Here is an 18,477-nt window from a genome sequence, read left to right on the forward strand (position 1 = left end):
TTTGTGAAACAAGTTCATTTTTTTACTATAAAATATTTCTCATATGAATTTTTTATATTAAATTTTAGAGATTTTTTAAAATAATTATTTTATTCATATATATAAGTAAATAGACTTTAAATTAGTTTAGTTTTTAATTTTTATAATTATTTTTTAAAGTTCTAGTTTTTTATTTATTTTTTAAATTAAATTAATTTTTCACTATATATATATTGATCGGTAAACAACCAATGGCCATGATAATTGATTATTAATAAAATTAAATGAATACAATAGCGTTCCACCGTTCAAACGGCCACTGGTAGAAAAGAACGGGAAAAGAAAACCTCTAGTCTAGCTTGAGACCATGGTCCTTTATTATTACAACATAAAAGGGGCATACCCCAATCAAATTATACGTGTCTTTGGTATTACATTACAAAAATCAACTTTACACAAAGTTATTTGAGCATAAGTTCCTCGATAAACTACAGGATCTCTTAAAGAAATACCATCACTTTCTTTACGTTCTTGTGAAGCTATCAAGAATGCACGTCCTTGTCTAAATGGCTTGCCAATCAAACTAGTTAGTTATAGGAATGATAGAATACTTTAAACATAGAGACTATTTATAACTAGATTTATAATTCCTAAACTCATCTTAATAAACAAAGCTTTAAACTACATCAAAATAAGTCTAAAATGCTTACCTAACCTTATTGAGATGAGTTAAACATATCAATCGAGACCTTAACTTAGATAGAATAAATAAAAGTTGAGATTTAACTAAAGAAAATCGAAAGAAAAGGAGGAAACAATCAGACCAAAACCATTAGTCTAAAACATTCTAACCTAATACGAAGGAATACCAGGGGGCAAATAGGTACAACAACCACCCCAGTCTTACATTCAATACTCAAGACGTCAAAATTGAAACCACACCACAACGTACCAATCGTTGGATTAGCCCAATCAGAGAAACTTAATGTAAATAAGGATCAAATCAATCAATCCGAGTCATATTAACAAGATTGCAACATAACCATCTCTCTAATAAGATCATGGAGCACCCCAATATCTAAATCCAATACTCCGGACCATAGCAACCTTCCATTAGATATGGAGAAAGATACTACCAAAGAGCAGGCGACACCATAAAGAATCATGAGCAGGTTTAGTTAAACAAATTAACAACCCTAACAATCCATTGATGCAGAGAGCCTGCCTGAATAAGATCATACCAAACCATATGAACATAATATAAATAAAATGTTCTAACTATGTCTATGGAACCAAAAGCCATGAGGGCATCCAAATCCATATTCCTCAAGAACAATAAAAAACTAGACTTCTTGTTATCAACTGCGTAACCCAAATAAGATATATACAAGAATTTGGTAGGGTTCATATCTCCATACATCAGGATCTTATATTGATTCTCAAATCTAGGATCCTTAGTTTATATTACTACACCATATAGTAGAGTATCATTAACGAAATGATAATTACCCAAACCATAACATATAACAACAATCAAAGGGCTAAATCCCTAATACATGAATTCGATTAACCTACTGCAAAAATAGAGCAAAACTTCCTTTAATAGCTCCAGAGATAGCATCTTATTCTTAATACACCAATCCATTATCAGCCCATTAAACCAAAGCAAAATAACTGTAAGGATCTACTAAATACTGTATGCCACGAGGGCATCCAAACCAGAGCAATCAAAAGGACAATAAAACACACCAAACTACTTGATATTAGTTGTTTAATCAAGATATGATATACAAAATTTAGGGTAAGACCGTAATTCCATGCATCTACATCTATGCGGGTTCATATACAAAGAGTCCTGAGTTCAAGATTACAGAAAACAAATATTAAAGTATCATAAACAAGCTAATAATTACAATAAACTATGTAAAAACCAACCCTGAGACCTAATATCCTCTTACTATCTATCAAAAATTGTGGAAGACTTCCCGAGAAAACATCAACATTATACTTTCTTCCAGAACACCATAATGACCTCGGGGATGTCATTAGGGTTCTCAACATAGAAGTTCAGAGGGAATTCGAAATCGAATTTAGCTCTGCTAGTTTTCTTTGAATTTGGAGTGCAAAATTCTAGGGCATCAAGATTATCAAAGACCACTCCAAGTTGGATATAAGCATTGAACAAATTGAGGTAGTTTGTTAGCCATGCTTTGCTTTCTTCCACAACAATTCCTCTCCACCGCAGGAGGAATTGAATACTTGCCTCCATCTTAGGCCATTCTCGATAAAAGGCAAAGTTTTCGCGAATAACCAGTGAAGGGCACCGATAGGTTGTCTCTAAATCAGGTGACCCTAGCGGGAGCTCCATGTATTTCTTCGGAAGGGGGATGCGGCATTTATCATCTATACTATAAACTGCTTTCTCAAGAACCTTTCTCTAGACTGGGTCAAAGACATTGCAACATAGACTGATGATATCCCTCGGTTCAATCTTTGCTCTTGCCATACAACCAATGAAAGATCCAATTATGTCACTGTTCGTCCTCCATGAAAATTTGTAATTAAAAATCCCCTCACCAATGGCTCTGCTTATAGCAATCCTGGTCATGTCATCAACCGGTCTGAGAATTCTATTCCATCTTTCCGATTTGACATTGCCAAGGAAATCCATGGTGCAATTTTCAATAGCATGGTAAACACCGATGTTTGAATCCATCCTCAAAGAAAAGGCATTAGCTGAAAATGAGAGAAGACGACACCTTAGAAGAAGATAAGGGCATCTGAAACCCCTAGAATCACACCCTATCATGATGACATTTGATGATGTCACCCGCATTAACCTAATCATAGGGTGGTCTTAAATGCTAAATGATGATGAAAACAACGAGAAAATGACTGAAAACAATAGAACTAGCAGAAGCAATTAAACGACCACTCAACAAAATGATAACAATATAGAGTATACAAACTGTGAATATCCTAAAAATGATACATAAAAGGAAAAAAACCCAAGACATAATATAATAGATAGATAAAAAATAATCTGACATATAAGAATCTATTTATGAATCCTTATATATATATATATATATATATATATATATATATATATATATATATATATATATATATATATATATATATATATATATAAAATAGAAGTCAGGCACATAAACAAGGAAGTCTGAGTAAAACTATAAACTAGAAAAAGAAGGAACATCATTGATTACCAAGGAATTGACACCGTTCGCCCCAAAATTTGCTAAATAATCAGCTTTCTGATTACCTTCTTGGAAAATGTGGCAAATCCTACTGTTTGTAAACTGATCCAAAAGTGCAAGGACTTCTTCTAGCTTGGAGTTAAGAACCCAATTAGGAGTCACTTGTTTCCTAATTGCGTTTAATATAATCTAAGAATCTCCTTCTATGATAATTTTGGATAATCCTAACTTATGACACAGCTGCAGACCTTGATCTAAAGCCTCTAATTCTGCCAGATTATTGGAAGTGGGCTAGATCGACATAGCTTTTTTGGCTACCCAATGACCTATATCATCATTAATGATGCAACCAATGCCTGCCGTCCTTGGGTTATCTCCGGTAGCATCATCAAAATTGAGTTTAGCCCAACCTTTCGGAGGTGGTGTCCATTTACACTTATCTCTTGCCTCCTTACTTTTCTTGGTATAGAGAAGAGGAGGATTAATCAATTTTGACCAATTCTTCTTCATTTGACCATCCCAATTAGAAAAGGAACCTTCCTCTTTACAAACATTTCTGAGGTGCGAGTTTGTTGTTTCAACTATGCTAGCTTCTATTTTTACTATTAACTCTTTAGGCTGCATTTCTTCGTTGCGAAAAATATGTCCATTCCTTTCCTTCCAAATTTCCCATACCATGATAGAAGGACATATGTTCCAAAGTTTATTATAAATGCCATTAACCATATTTGAGGGCCATCCCTTGAGGAGTTCAATGAAGGATTTCGACAAAGGCGTAGACCATACTAACATATGCTTGAGCCATTCCCAACATCTTTGGGAGAATGGACAGTTAAATAAGAGATGGTTCGAGTCCTCGCAATTGCGCTTACATAATACACATCTAGAAGGGCCATGGAAACCAAGTTTGCGTAACCTCTCAGCAGTCAAAATTCTATTATGAAAAGCCAACTATAAAAAGAATCCTGCCTTTGGAAGGCATGCAAAGTCCCAACATAGTTTAAGTGGAATGTCCACTTCATCCCATTTTTGAGAATGAATCAAAGCCTTGTAACCACTTTTCACGCTATACTTCCCATCATTAGAAGCTGCCCAAATAAGTTCATCTTTCCTCTCTGTTTGCTTAATCCCCCTGTCTGCTAATATCCTTTCATAAGCTTTAATCGCATTTGAGTCCAAACCTAAACCATCCAAAGGTTTCCACATCCATCTTGGTTTACCTTCTGAAATATCCTCAGTCTTGTAATTACAAATTATGCTTCCCCATAGATTATATAACTTTTCTTTAAGCTCCTTAGGGATAGAACTATGTTAGAGAGGAGGATGTCCATCCCAAGAATCCTACCAAAATAGTGCCTCATCGCCCTTACCTACATCCCAAGTAAGAAACTTGCAAACCAAATATCGACATTTTATCATAAAGTTCCAGCTCTCAGCTCTCAGAACCTTTGGGCAAGGTCTTCATCCTAAAAATCGAAAGAGGGTCATCTACATTGAGATATTTATTAGAAAGACTCTTGGCCCATTTATGTTCTCTTTCTTTATAGAGGCACCATATAAGTTTGGCACCTAGGGCTTCATTTTTCCATTGTAAATTCTTAATCCCTAAACCACCCATGTCCTTAGGTTTACAGATGTTTTCCCACTTGATGAGCGCCAATTTCTTGTCTTCTTCACAATCATTCCAAAGAAAATTCCTGAGTTTAGATTCGAATTTTAGACGAAGATGCTTGGGAAGAGGAAGACAAGAATGAGGAAAGGTTGGAATGGCGGATAAAACATATCTGATCTTGATACTCTTTCTAGCCTTTGTCAGCCATTTGTCCTTCCAGCTACCAAACCTCGCATCCATTTTTTCCAGCGTGTTGGATCAGACGTTGCTGGATTTCAGACCTTTCTCCAGGGCAATTCCCAAATACTTGTAGGGGAATGACCCTTTTTTGTACCCCATGATTATGCATATCTAAAATTCTATTTTAGGTTTAGTATTTAAAAAAAAAATTCTCAAATTTAAACTCATTCACTTTTTGCCTTGATGCTTCCATGTAAGAATTAATAAAGTTTTTTAGACCCAAAGCCTCAAAAACTGTACTTTTGCCAGGCATAATAGTGTCATCAGCACACTGTTGATGTGTGATAATTGGCACATTACTGGTAACAATAATACCTGAAATCTTTTGATTCTTATGAGCATCAGCCACTGCTCTCCCAAAGGCCTTTTCCATGATAATGTAAAGAGAAGGGGATAATGGATCTCCTTGTCTAATACCTCTAGATATATCAAAAAAATCTTCAGGTGTTCCATTAATAAGGACAAAGATTTTGGGAGAGGATATAAATTTAAAAACGAGGTTAATCCACTGATGGGAAAACCCAAAAGCTTCAAAAACCTTGCAAAAGAACTGCCAATCAACCATGTCATATGCTTTTTGAATGGCTAATTTCATAAACATACATGCCTCTTTGTTCTTACATGTAGAGTGAATTGTCTCTTGGATGGTGATAATGCCATCAAGAATGGACTTGCTCGAGACAAATCTTGTTTGTTCCTTTGAAATAATCTTTGGGAGGATACCCTTAAGTCTGTTAGCTAAGACCTTAGAGAACACTTTGTAAACCGTGTTACAAAGAGCGATCGGTTTGAAGTCTCCTGGGTTCTCAAGCGCTGATTTTTTTGGAATCAAAGTTAGAAAGGAATGATTGATTTCCGATAGTAGAGCACCACCATTTCTAGAGGCTTCAATAGCTTTCCAGAGATCTATACCGATAATATCCCAGCATTTTTGGAAAAAGAAGGCTTGAAAGCCATCTGGGCCCAGTGATTTCTTCGGATTCATATTAAAGACTACTGACCTGATCTCTTCCAAAGTAATAGGTTTATTTAAAATCCTATTATCTTCTGTTGTAACAATCTTTGGGATTACTTTGAGAAGATTAACTTGCGTTGCTCTATTGGACCCTTCATGATTGTTTAAAATGCTCTTAAAGTATTCAATGAAGGTATCTGCAATTTCACTAGGTTTATCAATTAAGATACCCAAATGATTTTTAATACATGATATTTTGCTCTTAAATTTGTTGTATAGAGTGGAGTTGTGAAAGAATTTCGTATTTTGATCCCCTTCCTCTAACCATCTCTCTCTTGACTTTTGTCTCCAAAAAATTTCTTCTTTGGATAGTATATCCTCCTACTTTGCCAGCAGTTCCTTTTCCAACATATAACTATCATTATTCATACCTTTCTTAATAACTTCTAAGTTTAAGTCCTTTAGTTGCTTTTCAATGTCTAGTTTTTCTTTAAAAATATTATTAAAGTGTTCCTTGTTCCACCTGAGAATTCGTTCCTTAAGCATTTTCAATTTGGCAACGAAAATGAACATATTTGAACCTTCAAAGTTGTCTTGAGCCCACCACTCTTTAATTTTATTGATGAAATTGGGGTCTAAGAACCACATCTTTTCACATTCAAATGGGTTCTTGGTAGGTTTATGTGGCTCAGAGAATTCAAATCTAACTGGGTAGTGATCAGACCCAGCAATCGGCAACATAGAAGATTGAAAATTCAAATTGTTAACATCTAGATCACCTTTAATAAGGAACCTATCTAGTTTTTTGGCAATGTAAGAGCAATCTTTCCTCCTATTATTCCATGTAAAAGTCTTGTTACTAATCGGGATATCAATCATGTTATGATTATCGCACCATTCTTTGAATTCTTTGGATGCTTGTGAGATTTGTTGACTCCCACCCACTTTTTCATTTATATTTAAAATCGTATTAAAGTCTCCAACTACTAAGAATAGACTACCCTTAAATTTATTCATAAATTTGGCAATATCTTCCCAGACTGCCTTTTTGCCTAAATTACTAATCGGACCATAGACGTTAATGATAATAAACTTAAGATCTGATTTTAAACTCTGTATGCTACCGCTAATCCAATCATTGCTATTGTTTAAAACATCTATAGAAACCTTCCTGAGGTTCCAAAAAATTCCTAATCCTCATGAAGCCCCGACTGACTCTTGAAAGACAATATTCCAAAGACCTAGCATCTTATCTAATTTATTACCTTCTAACTTATTTAGTTTTGCTTCCTGAATTAAAATAATATCAGATTCAAAAGTTTTAAGGTTCTATTTTAGTAACCTTTTTCTGCTAGGGGCATTAAGACCTCTAGCATTCCATGTTGTAATTTTCATGGCTCCTTGGGAAGGCACTTCCCCTTCCCATTGTTAAATAACTGATCAATCTTTTGCTGTTCTATGCTTAGCCCATCTGCTTCCTTGAGTTCTTTTAAGGATCTTCTTCCTCTTTTACCTTTCATTTTGCCGCATTTAGGAGATTTAAGACCTTCTTGATTCATTTGAATCCCAAGTTGATCTAAATTTGTTTCCGCATTCTGAACAGTAGCAGACTTATCACAAAGGTTCCTTTCAGGTTCCTCATTTTCAAGTTCTCTTAATATCTAATTTATAAGACCATGATGATTTTCCACCTCTATATCTAAGCTTGTTATGTTGTCATTGCTTTTTCCTTTCTCATTCTACTCTGTAGCTGTTCCGTGCTCCTTTGTTTGAGATTGCCTTATATTATTATCCTCATTTTCAATGATTAAGAGAACTCTTCTAAGATCTTCACAGGTATAATTGTTACCTCCTAATTTAAGAATCTTCTGAATTAAATCTCCTTTCTGAACTTTAGTGCTTTTGTGACTGTTCTCGAAGCTAAATACCCGAATTAATTCATCAGTTAAAAGATTAAGGTTGTCTTCTTCTGATTTTGATATACTCAAATTCTCCACTTCTAGGTCCAAATTAATATCCTTATTTAAGAAATCTTGAACTTCCTCTGAAAGAGACTTATCTGCTTCCCTTGTACCAATTTCCTTATCATTTTGCTCGTTGACCGGGGTGAATGGAGAGCTTATTGAGGTTGCTGGAGCTTGCCAAAACTTGTATAAGTTGTGAGAGACCGGAGTTTCTTCCTTATCATCTAGCATCTGCATCTACACCTGCATCTGGCCTTGTTCCATTTTACTCTTATCCTTCTTAGTTTTATATTCATCTTCACTTTTTGTATTTGGGTCAAATAATAAAGAATTCTCTATGTCTTCGATATTGCCCTCTTTATTGTCCCATGCTGCCTCTGTTTGCTGTAATATTGAGTTCATTCTATCTTTGACATCTTCGCGTGAAGGACTCAAATTATGCTCTGTAGAACCTCTATTATGAGGAGGTTCTATTTCCTTAAGCTTGGTTGTCATGGATTTTAAATTTTCCACTTCCTTTTCTTTACATACTAGTTGCTCCTGCGAATGTAGTGGATCTTTATTTCCTTTGTTTTTCCTGGCTTTGCCATCTTCCACTATTTTACTTTGTCCCATGCTACTTTTAGAGGTCTTTTCCTTTCCTTTAGATCTCTGTTTCCTAATGAGCTTGTCATCTTTTGACATTTCTAGGCTCTTCTTATGATCGACCACTGTGACTTATTTAAGCTTAACTTTCTCTACTGGTACTTCATCTATCCTTCCACTGCCTGCCCCTTCTGTGCAAAATGGTTCTGTTTGAAACTCAAATTGCTCATGTGAAGTTGTAGAAATGTCCCGATCTAGATTCCTTTGACTCCTTCTCTTCCTCAAGATTCTTATCCATGAGGATTTACTATTGAAATTTGAAGTTAGGGGTAGAGTCTTGAGTCTGATTTTGTTATTGTCATCTAATCTTATAATCTCTGATATTTTACCTTCAAAGATTTGCAATTTTAAATCATATTTAGCTTTGTTAGTTATTACTTTCCTATGTATCTATGTTTACTAGTTAAACTTGCTTTTGATGAGCAATTTCACATTATTGCAACACTGAAAGGTGGAATCAATACCAATAAGCTCTCCCAACGCAGATCCTAGAGACCTAAGTATCTCTATTTGGAGAAGCTCTAGAGGTAGAGATTGGATATTAAACCATGTTAGTATCATAAAATCTAACCTTTCTACACTAAAATCAGGGGACCATTCTACGAATTTAACAACGTGCCCTTTAAAAAAACACTCAGAAGCTAAAATAAATTCTTTTTTAACAGAATCATCCAAACAATGCAAATAAATAATTCTATCAGAAAAGTGAGAAATACTTACCTGTTCATCACAATTTTCTTCTAGCCAGTCAAAGAGAAGGGAAAGATCTTTCTTAGGACCATTCCAAACTGCAAAAATTCCTACCTTTTGACATTCAAGCCAAGCATCTTCAACTTCCTTATTGGATATAATTATAGTGTTATCTTCAGATTTTGGCGGGGACTGTGGACTATGAAGATTCTTAGGGTTTGACAAAGAATGGGCAGACACCATTGCAAGATGACGATGTGAGGGGATATATGCATTTGGGGTATTAATATTAGATGCAGGAAGAAACCTAAACCTATTCGAATGAGGTTGTAAATAAGACGAATGGAGATCTAAATTCATAGATTTTGGGGAAAACTTGCAAAAGTGAGGGCAGGCATACTTAGTTAAGTTGAATACCCTAAACTGATTTTCCAAGCTATCAATGGTGAAGAAAGCATGAGGACTGGAACTACCTAATAGGCTTGAAAAATTAGTAAGAATTGCAATCGAGGGTCCTTGTCCATTTGAAGGTATTTGTTGCAAGTGTGCCCCCTGTTGGTTCTGCTGGCTTTGATAATGTTTTTCTTCAAATTTCTCCAAGATGGAGAAGCTTTTTGTTGTCTCGATTGCATATTTGGAACTTCACGAGTCTTGGACAACCGAAGTAAACCTTGCTCCAATATGTTCATTTGAAAGAGCTCAAATATTGTTACCATTCGTGTGCACAAATCTAGGGTTTTTACTTCTATTGCAATATTGACTAAGTTTAGTGATTAGGATATTTGTATGATTGAAGTTTTAGTTTTTAAATTGTTTTAATTTATTTTTAAATTAGTATAATTTTTCATTTAAATATTGATTTTTAGTTTGGCCAATATGATATGATATTTGTGGAGTTGTTATTTTTAAATATTTCTCATATGAATTTTTCATTAAAATAAATTAGGGGGATTATTTTTAAATGATTTTTTTTTCATATATTTAAATTGGTAGATTTTCAATTAGTTAAAAAAAATAAAAAAATGATTTTATTCATATATTTAAGCTAATAGACTTTAAATTAATAAGTAGGAGATATTTTTCCACAAGTTAAATTGTGATATTGTTACTAGGGTTTAACTATGTAGTTTTTTAGTCAAACTCATTGACTCATGTTTAATGAGTAGTGATTTACAAGAATCCATCTCTCATGATAAATAGAACACTTAGCAATCATTAGATCTAGGTGATGTTCATAGAGGTGAAGCACCAAGACTTCCCTTAGTTTAGTTTTTTTAACTATTTCAGTTTATATATTTTGCTCCACTTTATATGTTATATTTTTTTCATATTATTTTCTTATTAGTTTTTCATCATAGATTTTTATGGGAATGTTTTTTAGATGATAAATTATTAGTATATGATAAATTAATTAAATAAATATTATTTATTTCATTTGTTATAAAATTAAATTTTATTTTACTTAAAGTAAAAACCTATCGGCTCATCATTGCAAACACAAAAGCTTGTGACTACTAGTGTATAAAGAATGTTAGGAAATGATTAAATTCCAGTTGAATGATATTTCAATTAATATCTCATGAAATGGATTATAAGATGTTATGTTTCAAAAGTTAGTTGAAGAATTAGTTTCATTTCTACTTGAAATCAGATATTAGTTCCATTCTTTTTCATTAAGAAAATCCGTTTGTTACACCAACATTAGAAAAAATGGAAGTTAGACAATGCACCAAGCCATACAGGGGTTTTGGAGCTTAGTGTTGCTATGGTAAGAACCACTTGTCACATATGGGCATTGAATATCCTAATCAGCAAGAAATAGTGCAGACTTTGGTTGTTTGTTAGCCTTAGTTCACACTTAATTAATAAACATTGCGAAAGTTCAATTAATGATTTAATAATGATGTAATTGGAATATTTTTTAGAGTTTGGGAAAAAAGTATATGTTTGGATGAATTGGCATTGATCTCATGACTTTTGGGTATTCTAGATGCATTGGTAGGTTTGTCTTTGCCTAAAATGTAGTCACCTTTTTCATATCTAGCAAATGCTTCCTAACTTCAAACCCTTGTAAATCTTATATGACATATCTAATTTAGACAAAAGAAAAATAGCTTTTTGAGAGTCCTTGAACTCAACAATGAATCGTTCTTGCATATGTTGGTGTTTCCACCCAATCTAGGAAGTCAACTTGTAGGTGCACCTCTAGACACAAGCGAAGAAACACAACCAATAAATTGTTTGACCAATATACAAGATGTAATGATCAAGAGAGGTGAGATGTGCAAATGTATAGAGCCCTTGAATATATAATGGAGATGTGGTGGGGTAAAATATATAAACTGAAAAAACTACTTCAACCAAAATAAAGTGCACCAAACTTTATAATATAACTAATATCCAATAATGTGAATATTGGTTACGTAAGTGGAACTTAAGTAAATTTAAGTGGGATTAAACCACATACACCAACATTGTCCCTTAAGTGCAACTTTAAGAGAACAATTATATAATTGAGATGCAAGATGGATCTTGACAATAAGGCCATGTTAGGTACCCATGCACAACTACAACATAGTGAAACAATCTCTCGCAACCAAGGAAAAGGAGAAAAATCCAATGGGAAAATTTTTGCATCTAATCATAATCCCAAATAAATTTATCCTCATATTTACAAAATAGGTCAAAAATATTTCAATTGCGTAATTATTAAATCATTAATCTAATTTCCATAATGCATATTAGTTAGGTGTCAAAAAGGCTACCAAGCAATGAAAGTCAAAGAGAGTCTACACTATCTCTTGATGACTAGGATATAGAAGGTTGGGATGTGACACCATATGGTTTCAACGACTTTGGCTATCACATCATAAGTAAAGTGTGTTGTTGGAGTATGTATAGCAATTTAAATGCACACACAACATTGTTGGAATACGCCAATGACAGTGGGGGACAAGTAGAGATGCTTGCGAGGTGATGTAAACTAAAAGTTGTAAGAAGGTTGTTTGTATCGCCCCAAGTCATGATTTGGTCTTGGTTGTGCCATTTATCAATGTAAAATAACTATTCAGGAATGGTTACTAGGATAGACGTCCTACAGCATTATATCCTCTTTAACAGTAATACTTTGCATAATATAACTCAGCAGTCAATTCTAGCAATGTGTCACATTCTGACACGTTCTATTTTCTACACACTATGACTTGATGTTCACATTCTATCATTCTCTAATACATTTACATTCATAGCACATTTAAATTCATATTGGATGGATTGTTCCAAAGGCACACATCAGCTTCAAATTGGTGGCATGAGCATCAAAACTAACCACCTTTCACTGATAACAAAGTTAATAGTTTGAATTACATCCTAATGATATTGGAGCTGCCGATCAAATCCTTCTGCATTTTGAATGCCCACTCATAAGGTATCTGATTATAAGAGATTTGATATCAAAAAAATGACTCTCAGACTGCCTTCCTTTACAATCTGAATGAATGGAAAAGAAAATCTATGCCCAAGAAACTGACTTCAAAATTATTTCAGAAAATGATAGGGATTTGTCATGACAGAAAGATGATTTGGGGCAACACCAAACATGGAAAATCACCGTGTTAGTTTTTCCAATATGTTGCTTGGTTGCTATTCTCCTACAGCTGGGTGCAAGAAAACAGTTTCTATTTTAGTGTTTTTGAACTTCATTTGGGTGCTGAAAGCTGTTTAAGTTTTTTGTTTTATTTTTTTAACCATTTTAGTCACATGCTGGACTCTTTTACTTCGTGAATCTTTAGAAGGACACAGAATTCATGAAAATAGGCTGCTTTCATTTCTAGAATAAAAGCACTTTATCTTCTATTTTAGATCTTTTATCTGTTTTAGAAATTTTTGGGCCTAGAAGTTCATTAAAGAGATCTTGAGCGCATACATTGGCAGCAGGAAAAATATCATCTACAAAAGGAAAAAGCCTTTAAGTGTGATTTAGTTTCAGAGTAACAACATTCTTTTTCGTGTTTGTTGTTCATATTTTCAGCAACATGTCTGCACTGTGTCCTCCTCAAGTCTGCTGTTCCAATTGAAGTTTCAGTTTGTAAGAATTATCTTTCTATTTGCAGAATCTACTTACCATGTTCTGAAACTTAACACATTGATCACTTTTCCACAGCAAGGAAAAATGAGTTTGAGGATCTATTTACACAATACCTTTCATGTTGCCAAGCTCCCACTTTCCTTGTGATCTCATGGGCGACATCGACAGACAAAGAAATCATCAGACATTGTGGAATTCCACAACACCACATTTGTTCAACATGGATTCCTAGCTGATGAGTACATTGAAGGAGACATCATCCGTTAAACCTCCCAAGATGAAGTATCTGAATCATGTTTCCTCAAGGACACATCCTATAGTACTCTAGATGTACAAAAACATGATTTACGAAGGTTAATATTTTCGGCTCAATGAGCAAGTTCTCAATCCAATCACGATGGATGAATTTCACCCAATGAGCTTAAGAACAATATTGTAATTGTCGAAGAACCCCCTCTCAATGCCGAATGCATCGAAGTAAGGATCGTCCCTGACTCCTTTGATGATTTAACCCTCATCCATCACGAACTCATCAATTGTAACCAACAAGATTTTGTGTCTCTAGACACATTTAGAGTGACAAAGCATTGTTGAATTCGTGGGTTTCCATGATGATATACCTGCTCTAATGATCACAAGACAGGCTTTGACATCAACTTAGACACACAATATTTGGAGAAAGTGCTATAAAAAAAGTCCCTTGTTGACAACCTCTCTGAGGTGCTATCAGATGTAAAAAGAAAAAGAAAATGACATGTTAGTTGATGAAAAAGCTCTTTAAAGTGTTGATAGATGGGAACTTGAACTACACTTAACAACCTTACAGTGGCAAGAGATCATCAACGCTAATTGAGGAGACATGAGAAATAAATTTGGGCACAGATGCCAATCCACAGGTCACCTAAATCTCAACTAGCATGGCATCTGCTAAACAAGAGACTATCACTGCACGCAAAAGTGTTAGTGACATCAAAATACAAATTCCAAATGTATGAACCATAAAGTGCAAAGATGGACTCACCGGGGAAGTCCACAATCAGTGAATGACTGTCTATCAGAGGCACTTCAGCCAATTGAGCTCTGATAACTTGGCCCATAATTGCTTTCCCGTCCCCATACTTGATGTCAAACTCACTCAACAACATGACCGGTTTACCTATACGGCCTGTGAGAGAAGATGCATAAATGTTTGACCATTTAGAACTTATTCTAAAGACAACATAAAAAATAAGAACCAGAGCATATGTATGGAAGACCGTATAGAAATGAAGAAATGGAATTGGTGGCCAGATACCTGTCCACATCTTATTTCATGCAATCCATAATCTAAGGCTGCTCGATGACATTAGATCATTTCACAGCAATACCCCATCGAGAAGTTCCTTTGAATCAGTATGTTCAACAAATCTGCAAGAGGTAATCAGAGATCCCCAGGATATTGTAGAGATGGATTTTACTGATGCTTTCTGCGCCTCTTTGCTTGTTCTAGCAATTTGTATCACTGGATTTGAAAATATTGATAACGTGATAGATCGCTACTGTTATTAATTATTTCCTCAGCATTACCAGTAATCTCTGCAAGAGCAAACCCCACCCTTAAAATGATGAAATCGACTGCCATCCCTCATGATGATTTCTCGTTTGGTAATATTTGAAATAAACTTGGTAGCAGTGTGACAATCATCGCATACTCGGAGGTTTTTAAATATCCTTAGGGTTGTCCCACTAGGCGTACTAATAAGGCCATAAGCGATTGCCAGCTTTTCGCTGTGTTGACTAAGAATGTGTTCTTTTACTTCCTCCTCCACATCATGTAAGACAAAGTTTGTATTGGGTTTGTATCCTGCCTGTTTCATTTGAATTTCCAAATTCTTTAATGCTGAATATATCAGCTCTGTTTCTGCGTGAGATCTATCTCCTACAAGAAATGCATGAACCCTGTTCAATACTTCAATCCAACTGCAGCCTGGCAGCTTTTTAAGTCCCCTATTTTTCATCCTTCTTCTCACTTGTGCCGCAGCTTCCCAACTGTGCTCTGCAGCATAAATATTCGACAAAAGCGTATACCTTCCAGGGTTTTCTGGTTCCAACTCAAAAAGGCGTTCTGCTGCAAGTATACCCAGCTCTATGTTGCCATGTATCCTAGAAGCACCAAGCAATGCTCCCCACATACTAGAATTTGGTTCGCATGTGGCTTTGCAAACAAACTTATTGGCCTCCTCCAGACGCCCAGCACGGCCAAGGAGATCAATTATACAAGCATAGTGTTCTGCCCTTCTTGAGACGCCATGATCTCTATCCATAGAACTAAAATAATGCAAACCTTCATCCACAAGTCCTGCACGACTACAAGAAGAAAGTACGCCAACAAAGGTGACATCATTCGGTTTCATGCCCTTTTTTAGCATTTCCTGAAAAAGCTGCAGAGCCTCGTTGCCGAAGCCATGCTGCGCATATCCTGCAATCATGGCATTCCAAGAAACCAGAACCTTTTTATACAAACTATCGAACATCTGACGGCCATCATCTATAGAACCACATTTTGTATACATGCTGATAAGACCACTTTCAATGAAGTTATCCGACCGTATACCAAGCTTAATCATGTAACTGTGCAACTGCTTCCCTAACTGTAGAGCAGCTAAGCTTCCACATGCACTCAGAATAGTGGTGAACGTTGTTGGATCTGGCTTGATACCTACCAGCCGCATTTGGGAAAAGCATTGAAGCGCTTCCTCACTCATTTGATTCAGCACATATCCTGCAATCATTGCAGTCCATGAGACTACATTTCGTTTTGGCATTTTTTCAAACATTTGCCGTGCATCATCTACCATCCCCGTCTGAACATATCCTGCTATCATGGAATTCCATGATACAACATCTCGTTCTGGCATTTCATCAAATAACTGGCGCGCATTTTCCATTCTCAATTTTTTTACGTATCCTGCTATCATAGCATTCCATGATACTACATTTCTTTGTGGCATGTTACAGAACACATTGAAAGCATCATCAATTCTACCATTCTGGCAATACCCTGCAATCATGGAAGTCCACGAGATCACATCTCGTTCAGGCATTCTCTCAAACAAATCGCACGCCATTTCCATGTTCCCTTTTCGGGCATACGCACCAATCATTGCATTCCAGGATACAACATTTCGTTCTGGCATTTTATCGAACAGTTGGCGAGCACATTCAATTCTTCCTTTCTGCAAAAATCCAGATATCATCATGTTCCACGATACCACATCCCGTTCACGCATTTTGTCAAAAAAGCATTTTGCTTCCTCGATTAGTCCACTGCGGACATACCCAGACAGCATTGCAGTCCATGAGATCACATTTCGCTGCGGCATCCCATCAAACAGTCGGCGTGCATCCTCTATTTTCCCGTTTTGAACATACCCCGAAACCATGGCAGTCCAGGAAACAACATTTCGTTCTGACATTTTGTCAAAAATTTGGCGTGCATCCTCCATTCTACCCTGTTTCGCATACCTTGTAATCCTGGCATTTTGAGAACCAACATCTAAAATGACAGTTTCAGTTTCGCTGCGTCTATAATTTGAATTCCATTTGGGTATTGAATTTAGATATATTCGAGTGATTTTAAGGTAGTTTTGAACTTGCAGGGCATGGTTTTTGAGCTGCCTCCATCTCGAGTCCCCGGACGGCTTGGAAACTCCTGATATTTTCAGCATTTCACCCTATACATTTGAATAACTTCGTTGCGGATTAGAGAAACGTGTTTTTCAGTATTTGCTTGGTCATTTCTTACAACAGTGGCTATGCAACCACCAATTCCATTCTATGCGAGGTATTAGATTAGAAATGGAAAGGAATTCAGAAATTATCTAGTGGATGTTCTTCATTCTCTTAGACTATTCTGGTCTTTTGAACATCATTAAAAAGCATTCATTCATTCATTCTGACTGTTTGCCGGAGGTATCTAGTGTTTAAAAATAACACTGTTATGTTAACTAAAAAAACTTAAATGCACATAAATAATTTATGATTTTATTAGGTAAGTTTTATAATATTGTTTCTGGTCTCTTAGACTACTCTGTCTTGTGAATGTCATTAAAAAGCATTCATTCATTCCTTGCGACTGTCTGTCTTAGGTATCTAGTGTTTAAAATAACACTATTTTGTTAACTCAAAAAAACTTAAATGCACATAAATAATTTATGATTTTATTAGGTAAGTTTTATAATATTATTTTTAAAAAATTAAAATTAAAATTTATATATTATGTTGGTTAAATTTCAACATGGATTTAAAATTAAATTTTGGTTTCTATAATTTAGTTATTTTTCAATATTTAATTTCTTAAAGATCTGTAATTAAATAAGTATGAATCATACATTTTAAAATATTTTTTCCAACTTTGTTTAATTTTTATTAAATAATAAGTAACACTAATTTAAAATTAAAATAACAAGATAACATTTTTAATTTTATTAAATAAAAATAATATAAAATCAAAATCAAAATATTCGTCCAAACAATAACTTTAAGCTAACATTTTTCTTTTAATTTGAAATAATAATTTTTTATTTTTTAATTATATTTGTTATATAATATTAATAAGATTACAATTCTTTTTTAAAAGATATCAAAATTTTAAACTTTAGATTTTTTTATTAAGCTTTTAATTTGACACATGCTACTTTATAGATTTTTTCTTCTTCTTAAAATAATATTATTTTGTTATCTTTTAAATTTTTAAAAATAAATACATTTATCCTTGTTTTTATCTTTAAGAAGTTTATATTTTATAATTTTATAATTATATATTATATAATAATAATATGTATTATATAATAATATTATATATATAGTAAATTATATATTATTTTAATATTATATAATAACAAGTTTAAGTCAAAAGTAAAAACTATTAAGTAAATTATTTAAAATTAAATAAATCCATTTCTTATGAGAATAATTTTACATTATTAAGTTAAATTAGGTTTGTACATATAGACAGATAAAATGATATATATATATATATATATATATATATATATATATATATATATATATATATATATATATATATATATATATATATATAT

At 34.2% G+C, this 18,477-nt stretch overlaps 1 protein-coding gene across 2 annotated transcripts; it reads right to left on the reverse strand.

Annotated features, from left to right (window-relative positions):
- Positions 1–212: 212 nt before the first annotated feature.
- Positions 213–17,321, reverse strand: LOC149537804 (pentatricopeptide repeat-containing protein At5g66520-like). Of its 2 annotated transcripts, XM_089799184.1 has the most exons (3): positions 14,688–17,315; positions 14,415–14,558; positions 213–541 (listed from the first exon to the last, which is right to left on the reverse strand). In XM_089799184.1, the coding sequence occupies exon 1, from the start codon at positions 17,098–17,100 to the stop codon at positions 14,956–14,958; it is 2,145 nt and encodes a 714-aa protein (XP_089655310.1). In that variant the 5' UTR covers positions 17,101–17,315; the 3' UTR covers positions 213–541; positions 14,415–14,558; positions 14,688–14,955. The 2 variants fall into 2 exon arrangements, with proteins under 2 accessions (XP_089655310.1, XP_089655309.1); XM_089799183.1 differs by lacking the exon at positions 213–541 and having other exon boundaries at positions 13,256–14,558; positions 14,688–17,321.
- Between the last annotated feature and the right edge of the window lie 1,156 nt (positions 17,322–18,477).

This window comes from Cupressus sempervirens, chromosome 9 (genome assembly GCF_028749045.1).
Source record: "Cupressus sempervirens isolate cs-2001-9-10 chromosome 9, ASM2874904v1, whole genome shotgun sequence".
In the NCBI taxonomy this organism is placed as follows: domain Eukaryota; kingdom Viridiplantae; phylum Streptophyta; class Pinopsida; order Cupressales; family Cupressaceae; genus Cupressus; species Cupressus sempervirens.